Source organism: Scyliorhinus canicula, chromosome 13 (genome assembly GCF_902713615.1).
Source record: "Scyliorhinus canicula chromosome 13, sScyCan1.1, whole genome shotgun sequence".
NCBI lineage: Eukaryota > Metazoa > Chordata > Chondrichthyes > Carcharhiniformes > Scyliorhinidae > Scyliorhinus > Scyliorhinus canicula.
This window is the reverse complement of record NC_052158.1, coordinates 27,317,113-27,337,552: the sequence shown is the minus strand read 5'-3', so window position 1 is coordinate 27,337,552 and position 20,440 is coordinate 27,317,113. Positions and strand designations below refer to the sequence as shown.

The following is a 20,440-nucleotide window of genomic DNA, read 5'->3' as shown; positions in this document are numbered from 1 at the left end:
GCCAACGGCAGCCAGATGGTAAGAGTGGGAGAGTCTCCGAGTCACGGCCATGCTTGATGGGCATCCAGCAGCACCCCTCGAGATCTCGCCTCTGGCAATAGGTCAGCGAGCCGTTCCAGGAAACACCCCCAATGCAGCCAGGCGGGAGCATGTCCCTCTTCGTTCACAAATGCGGCATGGGATGTTCCCAAGTTCCAGAATACTACGGTATTCTGAAGACGATCTGGGAAGTTATCTCTGGTGCCCGGGCCAACATGAATCCTTCAAGCCAAACATTACAGAGATATAAAAGATTGCCCGATTGTTAGCATGATCCGAATGGAGCTCCTTCTGCTCCGTTTCAATTCCATGACTCGGATTATGGAATCCCTACAGTGCAAAAGGAGGCTATTCGGCCCATCGAGTCTGCACCGACTCTCCAAAAGAGCACCCCCCGCCCTATCCCCATAATCTGACCTGCACACCCCTGGATACTAAGGGGCAATTTAGCATGGCCAATCCACCTAACCAGCGCATCTTTTGACTGTGGGAGGAAACCGGAGCACCCGGAGGAAACCCACGCAGACACGGGGAGAAAGTGCAAAATGCACACAAAGCCTGGAATTGAACCTGGGTCTCTGGCTCTGTGAGGCAGCAGTGCTAACCACTGTGTCTCTGTGCTGCTATTTATTACCACATTGCCGTTTGTGGGAGCTGGCAGTGCGTGAATTGGCCGTCGCACTTGCTGTGAGGTGAATTGGACACTCTGAATTCTCCCTCCGCGTACCCGAACAGGAGCCAGAATGTGGCGACTAGGGGCTTTTCACAGTAACTTCATTGCAGTGTTAATGTAAGCCTGCTTGTGACAATAAAGATTATTATTGTTACAACACAAGAGTGACTGGAAGGTTTTGGAGGTTTCTTAGTAAATTAAAGAGAGATATATGTGTGCATGTTAGGTGGATTGGCCATGCTAAAATTGTCCCTTGATGTCCAGCGATCTGCAGGTTAGATGAGGTTACAGTGTTGGGATGGGCAAGTGGGCCTAGGTGGGGTGGTGTTCCACAGGCTCAGTGAAAGTCAGATGGGCTGAAAGGCCTCCTTTTGCACTGTCGGGATTCTATGGATCCTATGGATATGCAAGTCAGAACGACAGAATCGACGCGGTGCAGCAGGGCCATTTGGCCCATCATGTCTGCACCGGCTCTCCAAGCGAGCTTCACGACGTTATACAATTCCCCTGCCCTTTCTCCCCCTCCCCGTAGCCCACCATCCCCTCCCCTGCACACTGTTTCTGTTCCAGTAATTATCCACTGCCCTCTTGAATGAACTTGCGTCTTCCACACTCCCAGGCCGTGCATTCCAGACCCAAACTACTCGCCGTGTGGAAAGGTTTTTTTCCCTCACTTTAAATCTGTTGCCCTCTCGTTCCCCATCCTTTCACCTGGGGGAACAGTTTCTCCCGATCTACTCTACTGTCCAACCCCCTCATGAATTTGAACATCGGGGCAGCACGGTGGCGCAGTGGGTTGAGCCCTGCTGCCTCACGGCGCCGAGGTCCCAGGTTCGATCCCGGCTCTGGGTCGCTGTCCGTGTGGAGTTTGCACATTCTCCCCATGTTTATGTGGGTTTCGCCCCCACAGCCCAAAGATGTGCAGGGTAGGTGGATTGGCCACGCTAAATTGCCCCTTAATCTGGGAGAAATCATGGAGAGCATCAGCTCCATGCAGGCGGGGAAGGCACCGGGACCCGACGGGTTCCTGTGGACTTCTACAAAAAATTCACACCAGTCCTGGCCCCACACCTAAGGGCCATGTTCGCAGACTCATTGGCAGGGGGCACCCTGCCCCCCACGCTAGCGCAGGCCACAATCTCACTAATACCCAAAAAAACATAAAGACCTGACGGAATGTGGATCATACAGACCCATTTCACTGCTGAACGTGGATGTGAAAATACTCGCAAAGGTCCTGGCCAATAGGCTGGAGGGCTGTGTAGCAGAGGTGGTCGCAGAGGACCAAACGGGCTTTGTGAAGGGTAGGCAGCTCACAGCGAACATCAGGCGGCTGCTGAATGTGATCATCTCCCTGGACACAGAAAAGGCCTTCGACAGAGTCGAATGGAATTACCTCCTTGAGGTACTGGAACGGTTTGGGCTAGGAGTGGGATTCACCGCCTGGGTGAGGCTCCTGTACAATGCTCCCAAATCGAGTGTCCAAACTAACACTGCCAGCTCTGAATACTTCCAGCCACAGAGAAGAACAAGACAGATCCGCCCCTTGTCCCCAATCTTGTTCGCACGAGCGATCGAAGCCCTGGCGATAGCCCTGCAGGACGCGAAAAGCTGGAAGGGAATCCGGAGAGGAGACAGAGAGCACAGAGTCTCACACTATGCAGATGGCTTGCTCCTCTATGTCTCGAAGCCACAGGAGGGACTGAAGGCAATACTGCAAACACTGAAAGAGTTTGGAACCTTCTCGGGCTACAAACGTAACCTGGGCAAAAAGCGAGACATTCCTAGTTAACCCAAAAGGGGGAGGGACAGAACTGAAGGGGTTCCCGTTCTAAACGGCCCAGAACAGATTCCGTTACCTGGGGATCCAAATAGCCAGAGACTGGACACAGATCCACAAGTGGAACCTGACCAGCCAGGTGGAGGAAGTAAGAAAAGGCCTTCAACGGTGGGGCTCACTCCCACTCTCCCTGGCGGGATGAGTGCAGACGATCAAGATGAACATACTGCCAAGGTTCCTCTTCCTGTTTAGATCCATCCCGATCTTCATCCCCGAGGCCTTTTTCCAAAACATAGACAGGCTAATCATGGCGTTTGTGTGTGGGGCGGGGCAGGAACCTGAGAATTCCCAAACTGACACTACAAAGAGGGAAAGTCAGAGGAAGCTTGGCTCTGTCGAACCTACAATACTACCTCTCGGCAGCAACGGCAGAGAGTGAGAGGATGGGTACTAGACCCGACACAGATTGGGTACAAATGGAGGAGGCATCCTGTGAAGGTACAACCCTCCGGGCCCTGGCCACAGCAGCACTCCCATCCTCCTCAACAAGATACACAACAAGCCCAGTGGTAGCGGCCACGCTGAGAACGTGGACCCAGTTGAGAGAGCATTTCGGGATAACCAAAATGTCACCCATGGCCCCCATCTACGGCAATCACAGATTCCCCCCAGCCATGCTGGATACCACCTTCAAAAGATGGAGGCGGGACGGGAGCACACTGACAGTCGGGGACTTCTATATGGGCGCAGACTGGCGACACTGACAAGGAAGTGGAAACTAGCAAAAGGACAGGAATTGAGACACCTCCAAATAAAGCACTTCTTCCGCAAAGAGACAGTAGGGTACCCCGGGGCCCCAGAAAGCACACTACTAGAGGACCTGATAGGCACAAACTGTAGGGGGGGGGGCTATGTGGGAGAATATACGGACAGCTACTGGACAGAGCCCGAACACCACTGGACGAGACCAGACAAAAATGGGAGGATGAACTGGGGTCAGAGGTAGGGTGGGGACACTGGAGCAAAGCACTGAGCAGGGTGTGCTTCAGCTCCTCCTGCACAAGGCTCAGCCTAATGCAGCTCAAAGTGGTGCACAGAGCGCACCTGACCAGAACCCGAATGAGCAGGTTCTTCCCGGGGGTGGGGGACAAATGTGAGCGGTGCCAGAGGGGCCCAGCCAATCACACCCACATGTTCTGGGCTTGCCCCAAGTTTGCTGGGTTCTGGACAGCCTTCTCCGAGGCAATGTCCAAGGTTGTGGGGGTGAGGGTGAAGCCATGCCCAATAGTAGCAATCTTCGGGGTATCGGAGCAGCCAGAGCTACACATGGGGAAGGGGGCCAACGCTATCGCTTTCGCTTCCCTAATCGCACGCCAGAGAATCCTGCTCGGCTGGCGATCGGCAGCACCACCTGCAGACCGGCTCGCTGACCTCTCGGAATTTCTCCATCTGGAGAAGATTAAGTACGCCATCCGAGGGTCGAAGGCTTCCTGGATACTTGGGGGCAGTTCATCGGCCTGTTCCAGAACCTGTTCGAGGCCAGCAACGAGGAGTAAGTCAGGGGGGAGGGGGGGGAATGAAGAACCAAAGGACTGCGCAACCCGGGGGAGGGGGGGAAATGGGGAAACCACAAGAGAAGAGGAAAGAAGGAAACCAATGGGGGGGGGGGGGGAGGGGGAGGAAGGGGGGATATCACAGACCGACCCAGAGGGCAGAAAAATGTACGTACAGTTAGTCAAATGAAGGACAAAACAAACCTCTCTGTAAAATAAAGCAACAAATGTATATAAGCAACAAATATGAGAAAAGCCAATAAAAAAATTTCCAAAAAAAAAATTGCCCCTTAATTGGAAAAAAATGAATTGGGCACTCTAAATTAAAAAAAATAAATTGGAACATCCCCATCAAATATATATATGATAAAAGCAGAAAATGCTGGATAAAGTCAGCAGGTTTCTGCTTCTATTTCAAATATCCAGCATCCATAGTATCTTGCTATATAGATATCCACTGAAAAGTGCTGTATGAATGGAAGTGTCACCCCTCCCCCCCGGGCCTGCTGCTTGGAGAGTGAGGAGGGGGCGGGGCCTCTGGCTGCTGATTGACGGTTGCCCTGGCGACCTGATCCCGCCCAGCCATCGTCAGCCTCACCCCTACCCTCCTCTTGGGACTGCTCAGCTTGGATTCTGAGGGGAGGAGAGGGGGCGTGGCCTCTGGCTGCTGATTGACGGTTGCCCTGGCGACCTGAGCCCGCCCAGCCATCGATTCATCTTGCCTGGCGCCATCCGAGTGACGGGGATCGATTGAGCGAGGCTGGGGGCGGCCATTTTGAGGAGTCGCGGCCGCGGGCGGCAGAACAAAACCTAGAAAAGAATTAAATATCCGGATTCCGAGAGAGAGAGAGAGAGGGAAAGAGAGAGAGGAGGAAGGAGACGGTCCGGATCTGATTGCGCCTCCGAGAGCGGCGGCGCCTTCAAGGCGGACCCGCGAGAGAGAGGATCTTAAAGGGACCGTCCAGGAGGGAGAGGCTCTTAAAGGGACAGTCCTGGATGAGAGGGTCGCAAAAGGACAGCCCAGGAGGAGGGACCCTTCACTGATAGTCCAGGAGGAGAGACTCCAGCAGCAACTTACTTGGGTCCATTTAAACAAAAAAGTATATTTGAGCCTTTGAAAGCAGCAGTGAGAGGAACTATCTGTTGATCATCTGAAACAGCTCTAACCCTTGGACCATTGACTTTGTGCCAGCTCCAGTGATTGCTCCTTGCCCTGACTGTTCCCACCAGTTTAATTCTACAGCTGTCCAGTTTCTATTGGTGCTTTAAGAGGGGCAGGCGAGTATCCTCTCGCCCTCCTCCGTGGGACTTTACGAACAGTGGTTGGAAGAAAGGTAGTCCCTTGCTTCGCTGAGAGCAGTGGCCGAACATGACCGATCTGAACCGACAACTGCAGGAGTATCTGTCGCAGTCACGAGGCGGGCAGACTAGGGATGGGGGTGACAGTGAGCCACTCCTCGCTCCAGACGGCGACTCCCCCGCTCCCATCCGGGCTGTGTCTGGCTGGATGAGCCGGATGAGTCCATTCTCCGGGCGGAACAACAAGACGGTACCGAGCCAGGGCTCCGGCCCCCAGTCGGGGGGCTTCTGGTCAACGGATCCGGACCCCTGCCTGTCTGTCCTGTCCCGCCGCCAGCGGCTGACAGCTTTTGGTTTGTGCCTGGCAATGGGGCTGCTGTGCTTCAGCCTGTCGGCCGTCTACGCCCCCTTCATACTGCTGAAGGCCCGCAAGTTCGCCTTGCTCTTCACACTGGGCAGCCTCTTCGTGCTGGCCGGCCTGGCTCTGCTCCGTGGGCCCTGGAACCAAGTTCGCCAGCTTCTCTCCCGTGACCAGTTGCCCTTCACCGCTGCCTACCTGGGCTCCCTCTTTGCCACCTTGTACAGCGCCCTGGCGCTGCAGAGCACAGCCCTGACTGCCGTGGCTGCCACCTTCCAGCTCCTTACCTTGGCTGGCTACGTGGTCAGCTCCATTCCCGGGGGCACAACCGGGCTCCGCTTCATCAGCAGCCTCTTCACCTCAGCCTTCAAGCGCACTGTCAGCAAGACCCTGCCTGTGTGAGGGACGGGGATGGGTCGGGAGGGGGTATGGGGACGGGTGGGAGAAAGTAGTCTGGTGGAAAAGGGAGCCGTTCCTGTTAGAAAGTGTCAGCCGTTGTTCTGTAGGCAGCACTCTCTCTCTCTGAGTCATAAGACCGTAGATTTAAGTCCCACAAAACCTGAGGCCGATGCTTCCTGTGAGCTACTGAGGGAGCGTTGTACTTATAGAGGTGGACCAGTTCGGATAAGATGCTACACAGAGGACACCTTCACCCGCCCTCTCAAGTGGGACGTCGATGTTTTCACCGCGCCGACTGCTACTTCAGAGAAGACCTGGGAAGTCCTTTGTCTGGCTCCTGGGACCAACACTGATCCGTCAGGCATCATGAAGGAAAATTATTCTGTTCCTGACTGGCTTTTTATTTTGTTTTGGATCGTGCTGTGCACAACTTGTCCGTTGCATTTCTCACATTCCAACAGTGACTACAACTTCCCAAGAGTTTTTAAAAAAGTGCTTAATTGCCTGAAGTTCAACGCTTCGAGGCGTCTGTTGGTCATGAAAGACGATGTATGAATGCAAGTCTACCCTCCTTTTGCTCAAAGGCCCTGGGTAGGGTAGAAGAGAATGGAACAGATGGGTGCCTGCCGGGACTGGACTGTGACATCTGATGCAGGTGACCTCGAGTGGGGAATGGAGGGCACAGCCTGGCAGCAAGTCACCAAAATGAACATCACGCACACGGCTGGATTTTAACCACGCGACATTGGGATTCCTGCACCCTTCGACCTCCACTGTTTGAATATAGTCAACTTGTAACTGAGACTCAAAAGCAAAGACTTCACTGAACTGAGAAATGGGCGTGTCGTGACTCTGGGTTTGATGAAGGGGCTGACTGTCGTTTGCCCGCTCCTGAAGTTATTCAATTGTCTGGGTGCTGTGGGATGGGCTCGAGTGAGGCGTGTGTGTTCATGAACCCTGCCATAATGTTCTGAGGGTTACAAAACAGTCGCGCAAACCTGGTGACAGGAGGCATGGCCTCCAATAGCACTGTGACGCCTATGGATTTAATGTACACAATGTGTCCACTTAAATGATAATAAATTGCAAATGGACTGTGTCCATTCAAACAAAGATTGGGTCTGGAGTGTGCGCTAGGATTTCTGCGGTGAAATACCAATGGTTACAGGTCTGTCACCTTGTGACACTCAGGTACAGGTCTGTCACTGTATAACACTGGGATACAGTGTTGGTGGGTCCAGGGCTGTCACTGTATAACAGTGGGGTACAGTGCTGGTGGGTACAGGTCGGTCACTGTATAACACTGGGATACAGTGCTGGTGGGTACAGGTCTGTCACTATAGTGGGGTACAGTGTTGGTGGGTACAGGTCTGTCACTGTATGACACTGGCATACAGTGCTGGTGGGTACAGGTCTGTCACTATCACACTGGGGTACAGTGCTGGTGGGTACAGGCCTGTCACTGTATAACACTGGGGTACAGCGCTGGTGGGTACAGGTCTGTCACTGTATAACACTGGGATACAGTGTGGTGGTACAGGTCTTTCACTGTATAACACTGGGGTACAGTGCTGGTGGGTACAGGTCTCACTGTATAACACTGGGGTACAGTGCTGGTGGGTACAGGTCTGTCACTATCACACTGGGGTACAGTGCTGGTGGGTACAGGTCTGTTACTGTATAACACTGGGGTACAGTGCTGGTGGGTACAGGTCTGTCACTGTATAACATTGGGGTACAGTGCTGGTGGGTACAGGTCTGTCACTGTATAACATTGGGGTACAGTGCTGGTGGATACAGGTCTGTCACTGTATAACACTGGGATACAGTGCGGCGGGTACAGGTCTGTCACTATAACACTGGGATACAGTGCTGGTGGGTACAGGTCTGTCACTGTATAACACTGGGATACAGTGCTGGTGGGTACAGGTCTGTCACTGTATAACACTGGGGTACAGTGCGGTGGGTACAGGTCTGTCACTGTATAACAGTGGGGTACAGTGCTGGTGGGTACAGGTCGGTCACTGTATAACACTGGGATACAGTGCTGGTGGGTACAGGTCTGTCACTATAGTGGGGTACAGTGTTGGTGGGTACAGGTCTGTCACTGTATGACACTGGCATACAGTGCTGGTGGGTACAGGTCTGTCACTATCACACTGGGGTACAGTGCTGGTGGGTACAGGCCTGTCACTGTATAACACTGGGGTACAGCGCTGGTGGGTACAGGTCTGTCACTGTATAACACTGGGATACAGTGTGGTGGTACAGGTCTTTCACTGTATAACACTGGGGTACAGTGCTGGTGGGTACAGGTCTCACTGTATAACACTGGGGTACAGTGCTGGTGGGTACAGGTCTGTCACTATCACACTGGGGTACAGTGCTGGTGGGTACAGGTCTGTTACTGTATAACACTGGGGTACAGTGCTGGTGGGTACAGGTCTGTCACTGTATAACATTGGGGTACAGTGCTGGTGGGTACAGGTCTGTCACTGTATAACATTGGGGTACAGTGCTGGTGGATACAGGTCTGTCACTGTATAACACTGGGATACAGTGCGGCGGGTACAGGTCTGTCACTATAACACTGGGATACAGTGCTGGTGGGTACAGGTCTGTCACTGTATAACACTGGGATACAGTGCTGGTGGGTACAGGTCTGTCACTGCATAACACTGGGATACAGTGCCTCTGGGTACAGGTCTGTCACTATAATATTGGGATACAGTGCGGTGGGTACAGGTCTGTCACTGTATAACACAGGTACAGTGCTGGTGGGTACAGGTCTGTCACTGTATAACACTGGGGTACAGTGCTGGTGGGTACAGGTCTGTCACTGTATAACACTGGGATTCAGTGCTGGTGGGTACAGGTCTGTCACTATAATACTGGTATACAGTGCGGTGGGTACAGGTCTTTTACTATCTGACACTGGGACACAGTGCTGGTAGGTGCAGGTCTGTTACTATATAAACTGGGGTACAAGTCTGTGACTGTATAACACGGGTACCGTGCTCATGGGTACAGGTCTGTCACTTCATCGCTGGGGTGCAGTGCTGATGGGTACAGGCCTCTCTGTATTACACTGGAATAGGGTGCTGGTGGGTACAGGTATGTCACTGAGCGATTGACTAGGTTGGGATTGTTCTCGCTGGAGTTCAGAAGAATGAGGGAGGATCTGATAGAGACTGGGGGGGTACATGTCTGTCACTGTAACACTGCGATACAGTGCTGGTCGGTTCAAGTCTGTCACTGTATAACACTGGGGTGCAGTGCTGGTGGGTACAGGTCTGTCACTATCACACTGGGGTACAGTGCTGATGGATACAGCTCTGTCACTGTATAACACTGGGGTACAGTGCTGGTGGGTACAGGTCTGTCACTGTATAACACTGGGATACAGTGTGATGGGTACCGGTCTGTCACTGTATAACACTCGGATACAGTGCTGGTGGGTACAGGTTTGTCACTGTATAACACTGGGGTACAGTGCTGGTGGGTACAGGTCTGTCACTGTATAACACTAGGATACAGTGTGGTGGGTACAGGTCTGTCACTATCACACTGGGATACAGTGCTGGTGGGTACAGGTCTGTCACTGCAATACTGGAGAACAGTGCTGGTGGGTACAGGTCTGTCACTGTATAATACTGGGGTACAGTGCGGTGGGTACAGGTCTGTCACTGTATAACACTGGTACAGTGCTGGTGCGTACAGGTCTGTCACTGTATAACACTAGGGTACAGTACAAGTGGGTACAGGTCTGTCACTGTATAACACTGGGGTACAGTGCTGGTGGGTACAGGTCTGTCACTGTATAACACTGGGATACAATGCTGGTGGGTACAGGTCTGTCACCATAACACTGGGATACAGTGTGGTGGGTACAGGTCTGTCACTGTATAACACGTATACAGTGCCGGTGGGTACAGGTCTGTCATTGTATAACACTGGGGTACAGTGCTGGTGGGTACAGGTCTGTCACTGTATAACACTGGGATACAATGTGGTGGGTACAGGCCTGTCACTGTATAACACGGATAGAGTGCTGGTGGGTACAGGTCTGTCATTGTATAACATTGGGATACAGTGTGGTGGGTACAGGTCTGTCACTGTATAACATTGGGATGCAGTGTGGTGGGTACAGGTCTGTCACTGTATAACACTGGGGTACAGTGTTGGTGGGTACAGGTCTGTCACTGTATAACACTGGGGTACAGTGCTGGTGGGTACAGGTCTGTCACTGTATAACACTGGGGTACAGTGCTGGTGGGTACAGGTCTGTCACTGTATAACATTGGGATGCAGTGTGGTGGGTACAGGTCTGTCACGGTATAACACTGGGATACAGTGTGGTGGGTACAGGTCTGTCACTATAACACTGGGGTACAGTGCTGGTGGGTACAGGTCTGTCATTGTATAACATTGGGATACAGTGTGGTGGGTACAGGTCTGTCACTGTATAACACTGGGGTACAGTGTTGGTGGGTACAGGTCTGTCACTGAATAACACTGGTACAGTGCTGGTGAGTACAGGTTGCTCACTGTATAACACTGGGGTACAGTGCTGGTGGGTACAGGTCTGTCACTGTATAACACTGGGGTACAGTGCTGGTGGGTACAGGTCTGTCATTGAATACCACTGGGATACAGTGCTGGTGGGTACAGGTCTGTCACTGTAACACTGGGATACAGTGCTGGTGGGTACAGGTCTGTCACTGTATAACACTGCGGTACAGTGCTGGTGGGTACAGGTCTGTCACGGTATAATACTGGGATACAGTGCTGGTGGGTACAGGTCTTTCACTGTATAAGACGGGTACAGTGCTGGTGGGTACAGGTCTGTCACTATAGTGGGGTACAGTGTTGGTGGGTACAGGTCTGTCACTGTATGACACTGGCATACAGTGCTGGTGGGTACAGGTCTGTCACTATCACACTGGGGTACAGTGCTGGTGGGTACAGGCCTGTCACTGTATAACACTGGGATACAGTGTGGTGGTACAGGTCTTTCACTGTATAACACTGGGGTACAGTGCGGTGGGTACAGGTCTGTCACTGTATAACACTGGGATACAGTGTGGTGGTACAGGTCTTTCACTGTATAACACTGGGGTACAGTGCTGGTGGGTACAGGTCTCACTGTATAACACTGGGGTACAGTGCTGGTGGGTACAGGTCTGTCACTATCACACTGGGGTACAGTGCTGGTGGGTACAGGTCTGTTACTGTATAACACTGAGGTACAGTGCTGGTGGGTACAGGTCTGTCACTGTATAACATTGGGGTACAGTGCTGGTGGGTACAGGTCTGTCACTGTATAACATTGGGGTACAGTGCTGGTGGATACAGGTCTGTCACTGTATAACACTGGGATACAGTGCGGCGGGTACAGGTCTGTCACTATAACACTGGGATACAGTGCTGGTGGGTACAGGTCTGTCACTGTATAACACTGGGATACAGTGCTGGTGGGTACAGATCTGTCACTGCATAACACTGGGATACAGTGCCTCTGGGTACAGGTCTGTCACTATAATATTGGGATACAGTGCGGTGGGTACAGGTCTGTCACTGTATAACACAGGTACAGTGCTGGTGGGTACAGGTCTGTCACTATAACACTGGGATTCAGTGCTGGTGGGTACAGGTCTGTCACTGTATAACACTGGGATACAGTGCTGGTGGGTACAGGTCTGTCACTGTATAACACTGGGGTACAGTGCTGGTGGGTACAGGTCTGTCACTGTATAACACTGGGATTCAGTGCTGGTGGGTACAGGTCTGTCACTATAATACTGGTATACAGTGCGGTGGGTACAGGTCTTTTACTATCTGACACTGGGACACAGTGCTGGTAGGTGCAGGTCTGTTACTATATAAACTGGGGTACAAGTCTGTGACTGTATAACACGGGTACCGTGCTCATGGGTACAGGTCTGTCACTTCATCGCTGGGGTGCAGTGCTGATGGGTACAGGCCTCTCTGTATTACACTGGAATAGGGTGCTGGTGGGTACAGGTATGTCACTGAGCGATTGACTAGGTTGGGATTGTTCTCGCTGGAGTTCAGAAGAATGAGGGAGGATCTGATAGAGACTGGGGGGGTACATGTCTGTCACTGTAACACTGCGATACAGTGCTGGTCGGTTCAAGTCTGTCACTGTATAACACTGGGGTGCAGTGCTGGTGGGTACAGGTCTGTCACTATCACACTGGGGTACAGTGCTGATGGATACAGCTCTGTCACTGTATAACACTGGGGTACAGTGCTGGTGGGTACAGGTCTGTCACTGTATAACACTGGGATACAGTGTGATGGGTACCGGTCTGTCACTGTATAACACTCGGATACAGTGCTGGTGGGTACAGGTTTGTCACTGTATAACACTGGGGTACAGTGCTGGTGGGTACAGGTCTGTCACTGTATAACACTAGGATACAGTGTGGTGGGTACAGGTCTGTCACTATAACACTGGGATACAGTGCTGGTGGGTACAGGTCTGTCACTGCAATACTGGAGAACAGTGCTGGTGGGTACAGGTCTGTCACTGTATAATACTGGGGTACAGTGCGGTGGGTACAGGTCTGTCACTGTATAACACTGGTACAGTGCTGGTGCGTACAGGTCTGTCACTGTATAACACTAGGGTACAGTACAAGTGGGTACAGGTCTGTCACTGTATAACACTGGGGTACAGTGCTGGTGGGTACAGGTCTGTCACTGTATAACACTGGGATACAATGCTGGTGGGTACAGGTCTGTCACCATAACACTGGGATACAGTGTGGTGGGTACAGGTCTGTCACTGTATAACACGTATACAGTGCCGGTGGGTACAGGTCTGTCATTGTATAACACTGGGGTACAGTGCTGGTGGGTACAGGTCTGTCACTGTATAACACTGGGATACAATGTGGTGGGTACAGGCATGTCACTGTATAACACGGATACAGTGCTGGTGGGTACAGGTCTGTCATTGTATAACATTGGGATACAGTGTGGTGGGTACAGGTCTGTCACTGTATAACATTGGGATGCAGTGTGGTGGGTACAGGTCTGTCACTGTATAACACTGGGGTACAGTGTTGGTGGGTACAGGTCTGTCACTGTATAACACTGGGGTACAGTGCTGGTGGGTACAGGTCTGTCACTGTATAACACTGGGGTACAGTGCTGGTGGGTACAGGTCTGTCACTGTATAACATTGGGATGCAGTGTGGTGGGTACAGGTCTGTCACGGTATAACACTGGGATACAGTGTGGTGGGTACAGGTCTGTCACTATAACACTGGGGTACAGTGCTGGTGGGTACAGGTCTGTCATTGTATAACATTGGGATACAGTGTGGTGGGTACAGGTCTGTCACTGTATAACACTGGGGTACAGTGTTGGTGGGTACAGGTCTGTCACTGAATAACACTGGTACAGTGCTGGTGAGTACAGGTTGCTCACTGTATAACACTGGGGTACAGTGCTGGTGGGTACAGGTCTGTCACTGTATAACACTGGGGTACAGTGCTGGTGGGTACAGGTCTGTCATTGAATACCACTGGGATACAGTGCTGGTGGGTACAGGTCTGTCACTGTAACACTGGGATACAGTGCTGGTGGGTACAGGTCTGTCACTGTATAACACTGCGGTACAGTGCTGGTGGGTACAGGTCTGTCACGGTATAATACTGGGATACAGTGCTGGTGGGTACAGGTCTTTCACTGTATAAGACGGGTACAGTGCTGGTGGGTACAGGTCTGTCACTATAGTGGGGTACAGTGTTGGTGGGTACAGGTCTGTCACTGTATGACACTGGCATACAGTGCTGGTGGGTACAGGTCTGTCACTATCACACTGGGGTACAGTGCTGGTGGGTACAGGCCTGTCACTGTATAACACTGGGGTACAGCGCTGGTGGGTACAGGTCTGTCACTGTATAACACTGGGATACAGTGTGGTGGTACAGGTCTTTCACTGTATAACACTGGGGTACAGTGCTGGTGGGTACAGGTCTCACTGTATAACACTGGGGTACAGTGCTGGTGGGTACAGGTCTGTCACTATAACACTGCGGTACAGTGCTGGTGGGTACAGGTCTGTCACGGTATAACACTGGGATACAGTGCTGGTGGGTACAGGTCTGTCACTGTATAACACTGCGGTACAGTGCTGGGGCGTACATGTCTGTCACTGTAACACTGCGATACAGTGCTGGTGGGTACAAGCCTGTCACTGTATAACACTGGGGTACAGGTCTGTCACTGTATAACACTGGGGTCCAGTGCTAGTGGGTACAGGTCTGTCACTATCACACTGGGGGACAGCGCTGGTGGGTACAGGTCAGTCGCTGTATAACACTGGGATACAGTGCTGGTGGGTACAGGTCTGTCACTGTATAACACGGGAACAGTGCGGTGGGTACAGGTCTGTCACTGTATAACACTGGTACAGTGCTGGTTGGTACAGGTCTGTCACTGTATAACACGAGGGTACAGTACGGGTGGGGACAGGTCTGTCACTGTATAACACTGGGGTACAGTGCTGGTGGGTACAGGTCTGTCACTATAATACTGGGATACAGTGCGGTGGGTACAGGTCTGTCACTATAACACTGGGATACAGTGCTGATGGGTACAGGTCTGTCACTGTATAACACTGGGGTACAGTGCGGTGGGTACAGGTCTGTCACTGTATAACACTGGGGTACAGTGCGGTGGGTACAGGTCTGTCACTGTATAACACTGGGATTCAGTGCTGGTGGGTACAGGTCTGTCACTATAATACTGGGATACAGTGCGGTGGGTACAGGTCTGTCACTATAATACTGGGATACAGTGCGGTGGGTACAGGTCTGTCACTGTATAACACTGGGATACAGTGCGGTGGGTACAGGTCTTTTACTATCTGACACTGGGACACAGTGCTGGTAGGTGCAGGTCTGTTACTATATAAACTGGGGTACAAGTCTGTGACTGTATAACACGGGTACCGTGCTCATGGGTACAGGTCTGTCACTTCATCGCTGGGGTGCAGTGCTGGTGGGTACAGGCCTCTCTGTATTACACTGGAATAGGGTGCTGGTGGGTACAGGTATGTCACTGAGCGAATGACTAGGTTGGGATTGTTCTCGCTGGAGTTCAGAAGAATGAGGGAGGATCTCATAGAGACTTATAAAATTCTAACGGACTAGACAGGGTAGATGCAGGGAAAATGTTACCAATGATGTGTGTGTCCAGGACCAGGGGTCACAGTCTGAGGATTCAGGATAAACCATTTACCCGATAAAAGGAGACATTTCTTCACCCAAATAGTGGTGAGCCTGTGGAATTCATTACCACAGGAAGTAGTTGATGCTAAAACTTTGAATATATTCACGAGGTGGCTAGATATGGTACTTGGGGAGAATGGGATCAAAAGCTATGGGGATGCTGTCCTGGAAGGGGGGGGGGCAGGGGGGTTCGAACCCCAGGGGGGCCGCAACGGTGGCCTGGCCCGCCCCGATCGGCAGGCGGGCTGGTTCCGTGGAGGCCTATGATCCTCTGCACCAGGCCTCCGCCATATTGTGTGGAATCACAGCGCGCATGTGTGGAATCACGCCAGCCGTAGCACGCATGTGCAAACTCGCGCCGGCGCCAACCTAGCCCCCTCGGAAGGGGATCATTCCTCATTATCGGGGACGATTGACACCGGAATGGTTGGCACCGCTATTCACACCGGTGTGGGGACATAGCCCCATTATTGGAGAATCCCGCCCAGAGTGTCTGATTCACAGTGATCCTGACCTGCTGCACACTCCTCCCGGTCTACTTCACAGTGGTGCTGACCTGCTGCACACTCCTCCCGGTCTACTTTACAATGATCCCGACCTGCTGCACACTCCTCCCGGTCTGCTTCACAGTGATCCCGACCTGCTGCACACTCCTCCCGGTCTGCTTCACAGTGATCCCGACCTGCTGCACACTCCTCCCGGACTGCTTCACAGTGATCCTGACCTGCTGCACACTCCTCCCGGTCTGCTTCACAGTGATCCCGACCTGCTGCACACTCCTCCCGGTCTGCTTCACAGTGATCCCGACCTGCTGCATACTCCTCCCGGTCTGCTTCACAGTGATCCCGACCTGCTGCACACTCCTCCCGGTCTGCTTCACAGTGATCCCGACCTGCTGCACACTCCTCCCGGTCTACTTCACAGTGGTGCTGACCTGCTGCACACTCCTCCCGGTCTACTTCATAGTGGTCCTGACCTGCTGCACACTCCTACCGGTCTACTTCATTGTGGCCCTGACCTGCTGCACACTCCTCCTGGTCTACTTCACAGTGATCCTGACCTGCTGCACACTCCTCCCAGTCTGCGTCACAGTGATCCTGACCTGAGGCACACTCCTCCCAATCTGTCCCATAGTGATCCCGACCTGCTGCACACTCCTCCCGGACTGCTTCACAGCGATCCTGACCTGCTGCACGCTCCTCCCGGTCTGCTTCACAATGATCCTGACCTGCTGCACACTCTTCCCGGTCTACTTCACAGTGATCCTGACCTGCTGCACACTCCTCCCGGACTGCTTCACAGTGATCCTGACCTGCTGCACACTCTTCCCGGTCTACTTCACAGTGATCCTGACCTGTTGCACACTCCTCCCGGTCTGCTTCACAGTGATCCTGACCTGCTGCACACTCCTCCCGGACTGCTTCACAGTGATCCTGACCTGCTGCACACTCTTCCCGGTCTCCTTCACAGTGATCCTGACCTGCTGCACACTCCTCCCGGACTGTTTCACAGTGATCCTGACCTGCTGCACACTCTTCCCGGTCTACTTCACAGTGATCCTGACCTGCTGCACACTCCTCCCGGACTGCTTCACAGTGATCCTGACCTGCTGCACACTCTTCCCGGTCTACTTCACAGTGATCCTGACCTGTTGCACACTCTTCCCGGTCTGCTTCACAGTGATCCTGACCTGCTGCACACTTTTCCCGGTCTGCTTCACAGTGATCCTGACCTGCTGCATACTCCACCCAGTCTGCTTCACAGTGATCCTGGCCTGCTGCACACTCCTCCCGGTCTGCTTCACAGTGACCCTGACCTGCTGCACACTCCTCCCGGTCTCCTTCACAGTGATCCTGACCTGCTGCACACTCTTCCCGGTCTACCTCACAGTAATCCTGACCTGCTGCACACTCCTCTGGTCTACTTCACAGTGATCCTGACCTGCTGCATACTCCTCCCGGTCTACTTCACAGTGATCCTGACCTGCTGCACACTCCTCCCGGACTGTTTCACAGTGATCCTGACCTGCTGCACACTCTTCCCGGTCTACTTCACAGTGATCCTGACCTGCTGCACACTCTTCCCGGACTGCTTCACAGTGATCCTGACCTGCTGCACACTTTTCCCGGTCTGCTTCACAGTGATCCTGACCTGCTGCATACTCCACCCAGTCTGCTTCACAGTGATCCTGACCTGCTGCACGCTCCTCTGGTCTACTTCACAGTGATCCTCACCTGCTCCACACTCCTCCCGGTCTACTTCACAGTGATCCTGACCTGCTGCACACTCCTCCCGGTCTGCTTCACAGTGATCCTGACCTGCTGCACACTCTTCCCGGTCTACTTCACAGTGATCCTCATCTGCTGCAAGCTCCTCCCAGTCTGCTTCACAGCGATCCTGACCTGCTGCATACTCCTCCCGGTCTGCTTCACAGTGATCCTCATCTGCTGCATACTCCACCCAGTCTGCTTCACAGTGATCCTCATCTGCTGCACGCTCCTACCGGTCTGCTTCACAGTGATCCTCACCTGCTGCATACTCCACCCAGTCTGCTTCACAGTGATCCTGACCTGCTGCATACTCCTCCCGGTCTGCTTCACAGTGATCCTCATCTGCTGCATACTCCTCCCGGTCTGCTTCACAGTGATCCTCATCTGCTGCATACTCCACCCAGTCTGCTTCACAGTGATCCTCATCTGCTGCACGCTCCTACCGGTCTGCTTCACAGTGATCCTCACCTGCTGCACACTCCTCCCGGTCTGCTTCACAGTGATCCTCACCTGCTGTACACTCCTCTGGTCTACTTCACAGCGATCCTGACCTGCTGCACACTCCTCCCGGACTGCTTCACAGTGATCCTGACCTGCTGCACACTCTTCCCGGTCTACTTCACAGTGATCCTGACCTGTTGCACACTCTTCCCGGTCTGCTTCACAGTGATCCTGACCTGCTGCACACTTTTCCCGGTCTGCTTCACAGTGATCCTGACCTGCTGCATACTCCACCCAGTCTGCTTCACAGTGATCCTGGCCTGCTGCACACTACTCCCGGTCTGCTTCACAGTGATCCTGACCTGCTGCACACTCCTCCCGGTCTGCTTCACAGTGATCCTGACCTGCTGCACACTCCTCCCGGACTGCTTCACAGCGATCCTGACCTGCTGCACACTCCTCCCGGTCTCCTTCACAGTGATCCTGACCTGCTGCACACTCCTCCCGGACTGCTTCACAGCGATCTTGACCTGCTGCACACTCCTCCCGGTCTCCTTCACAGTGATCCTGACCTGCTGCACACTCTTCCCGGTCTCCTTCACAGTGATCCTGACCTGCTGCACACTCTTCCCGGTCTACCTCACAGTGATCCTGACCTGCTGCACACTCCTCTGGTCTACTTCACAGTGATCCTGACCTGCTGCACACTCCTCCCGGTCTACCTCACAGTAATCCTGACCTGCTGCACACTCCTCCCGGACTGTTTCACAGTGATCCTGACCTGCTGCACACTCTTCCCGGTCTACTTCACAGTGATCCTGACCTGCTGCACACTCTTCCCGGACTGCTTCACAGTGATCCTGACCTGCTGCACACTTTTCCCCGTCTGCTTCACAGTGATCCTGACCTGCTGCACACTCCTACCGGTCTGCTTCACAGCGATCCTGACCTGCTGCACACTCCTCCCGGTCTCCTTCACAGTGATCCTGACCTGCTGCACACTCCTCCCGGACTGCTTCACAGTGATCCTGACCTGCTGCATACTCCACCCAGTCTGCTTCACAGTGATCCTGACCTGCTGCACACTCTTCCCGGTCTACTTCACAGTGATCCTCATCTGCTGCAAGCTCCTCCCAGTCTGCTTCACAGCGATCCTGACCTGCTGCATACTCCTCCCGGTCTGCTTCACAGTGATCCTCATCTGCTGCATACTCCACCCAGTCTGCTTCACAGTGATCCTCATCTGCTGCACGCTCCTACCGGTCTGCTTCACAGTGATCCTCACCTGCTGTACACTCCTCTGGTCTACTTCACAGTGATCCTGACCTGCTGCACACTCCTACCGGTCTGCTTCACAGTGATCCTGACCTGCTGCACACTCCTCCCGGACTGCTTCACAGTGATCCAGACCTGCAGCACACTCCTCCCGGTCTGCTTCACAGTGATCCTGACCTGCAGCACACTCCTCCCGGTCTGCTTCACAGTGATCCTCACCTGCTGCACACTCCTACCGGTCTGCTTCACAGTGATCCTGACCTGTTGCACACTCCTCCCGGTCTCCTGACAGTGATCCTAACCTGTTACACACTCTGACAGTGATACTAACCTGTTACACACTCCTCCTGGTCTCCTCACAATTATCCTAACCTGCTGCACATTCCCCCCAATGATACCAGCAATGTATATATATAGGATGGAGAGGTCGGGTCGCTCTTGAATAAGGAAGACTGAACGTTGACCTAATAAAGGTTTTAAAAGATATGAAAGCTTTTGATAGAGAGGCTAAAGAAAAAAATGTTTTCTCTCCTGTGGGGAAGAGCAGAACTAGAGGCCATCGCTATGAAATAGTTAACTAAGGACAGCACGGTGGCCTAGTGGTTAGCACAACCGCCTCACGGCGCTGAGGTCCCAGGTTCGATCCCGGCTCTGGGTCACTGTCCGTGTGGAGTTTGCACATTCTCCCCGTGTCTGTGTGGGTTTCGCCCCCACAAACCAAAAATGTGCAGAGTAGGTGGATTGAACATGCTAAATTGCCCCTTAATTGGAAAAAAGAATTGGCTAATCTAAATTTTTTTAAAAAATGAAATAGTTAACTATAAGCCCTTTGGGAAATTCCAAAGTACCCCTTTACCCAGAAGAGTGGTGAGAATGTGGGACTTGCCATCACGGAGTTGCTGAAGCGAATAGAATCGACACATTAAGGGGACTCTGGACAAGCGTATGAGGGAGACGGGAATAGTGGGTTGCGAGGGTAGGTGTGTTGGCCATGCTAAATTGCCCCTTACTGTCCAGTAATGTGCAGGTTGGGTTACAGGGATAGGGCAGGATGGATGGGGGAGTGGACCTGGGTAGAGTGCTCTTT

At 52.9% G+C, this 20,440-nt stretch overlaps 2 protein-coding genes across 2 annotated transcripts in view; one reads left to right on the top strand and one right to left on the bottom strand.

The window, feature by feature from the left end:
- The window catches only part of LOC119975532 (gamma-aminobutyric acid type B receptor subunit 1-like), a 236,340-nt gene that overhangs the window by 90,382 nt on the left and 125,518 nt on the right, over positions 1-20,440 (bottom strand). The window lies entirely within an intron of this gene.
- Positions 4,783-7,214, top strand: sft2d3 (SFT2 domain containing 3). The gene has a single exon (XM_038815126.1). The coding sequence runs from the start codon at positions 5,415-5,417 to the stop codon at positions 6,102-6,104; it is 690 nt and encodes a 229-aa protein (XP_038671054.1). The 5' UTR covers positions 4,783-5,414; the 3' UTR covers positions 6,105-7,214.

What these genes read in the sequence shown, in the direction of transcription:
- sft2d3 (XM_038815126.1), top strand. Translation starts at nt 5,415, where the DNA reads ATGACCGATCTGAACCGACAACTGCAGGAGTATCTGTCGCAGTCACGA.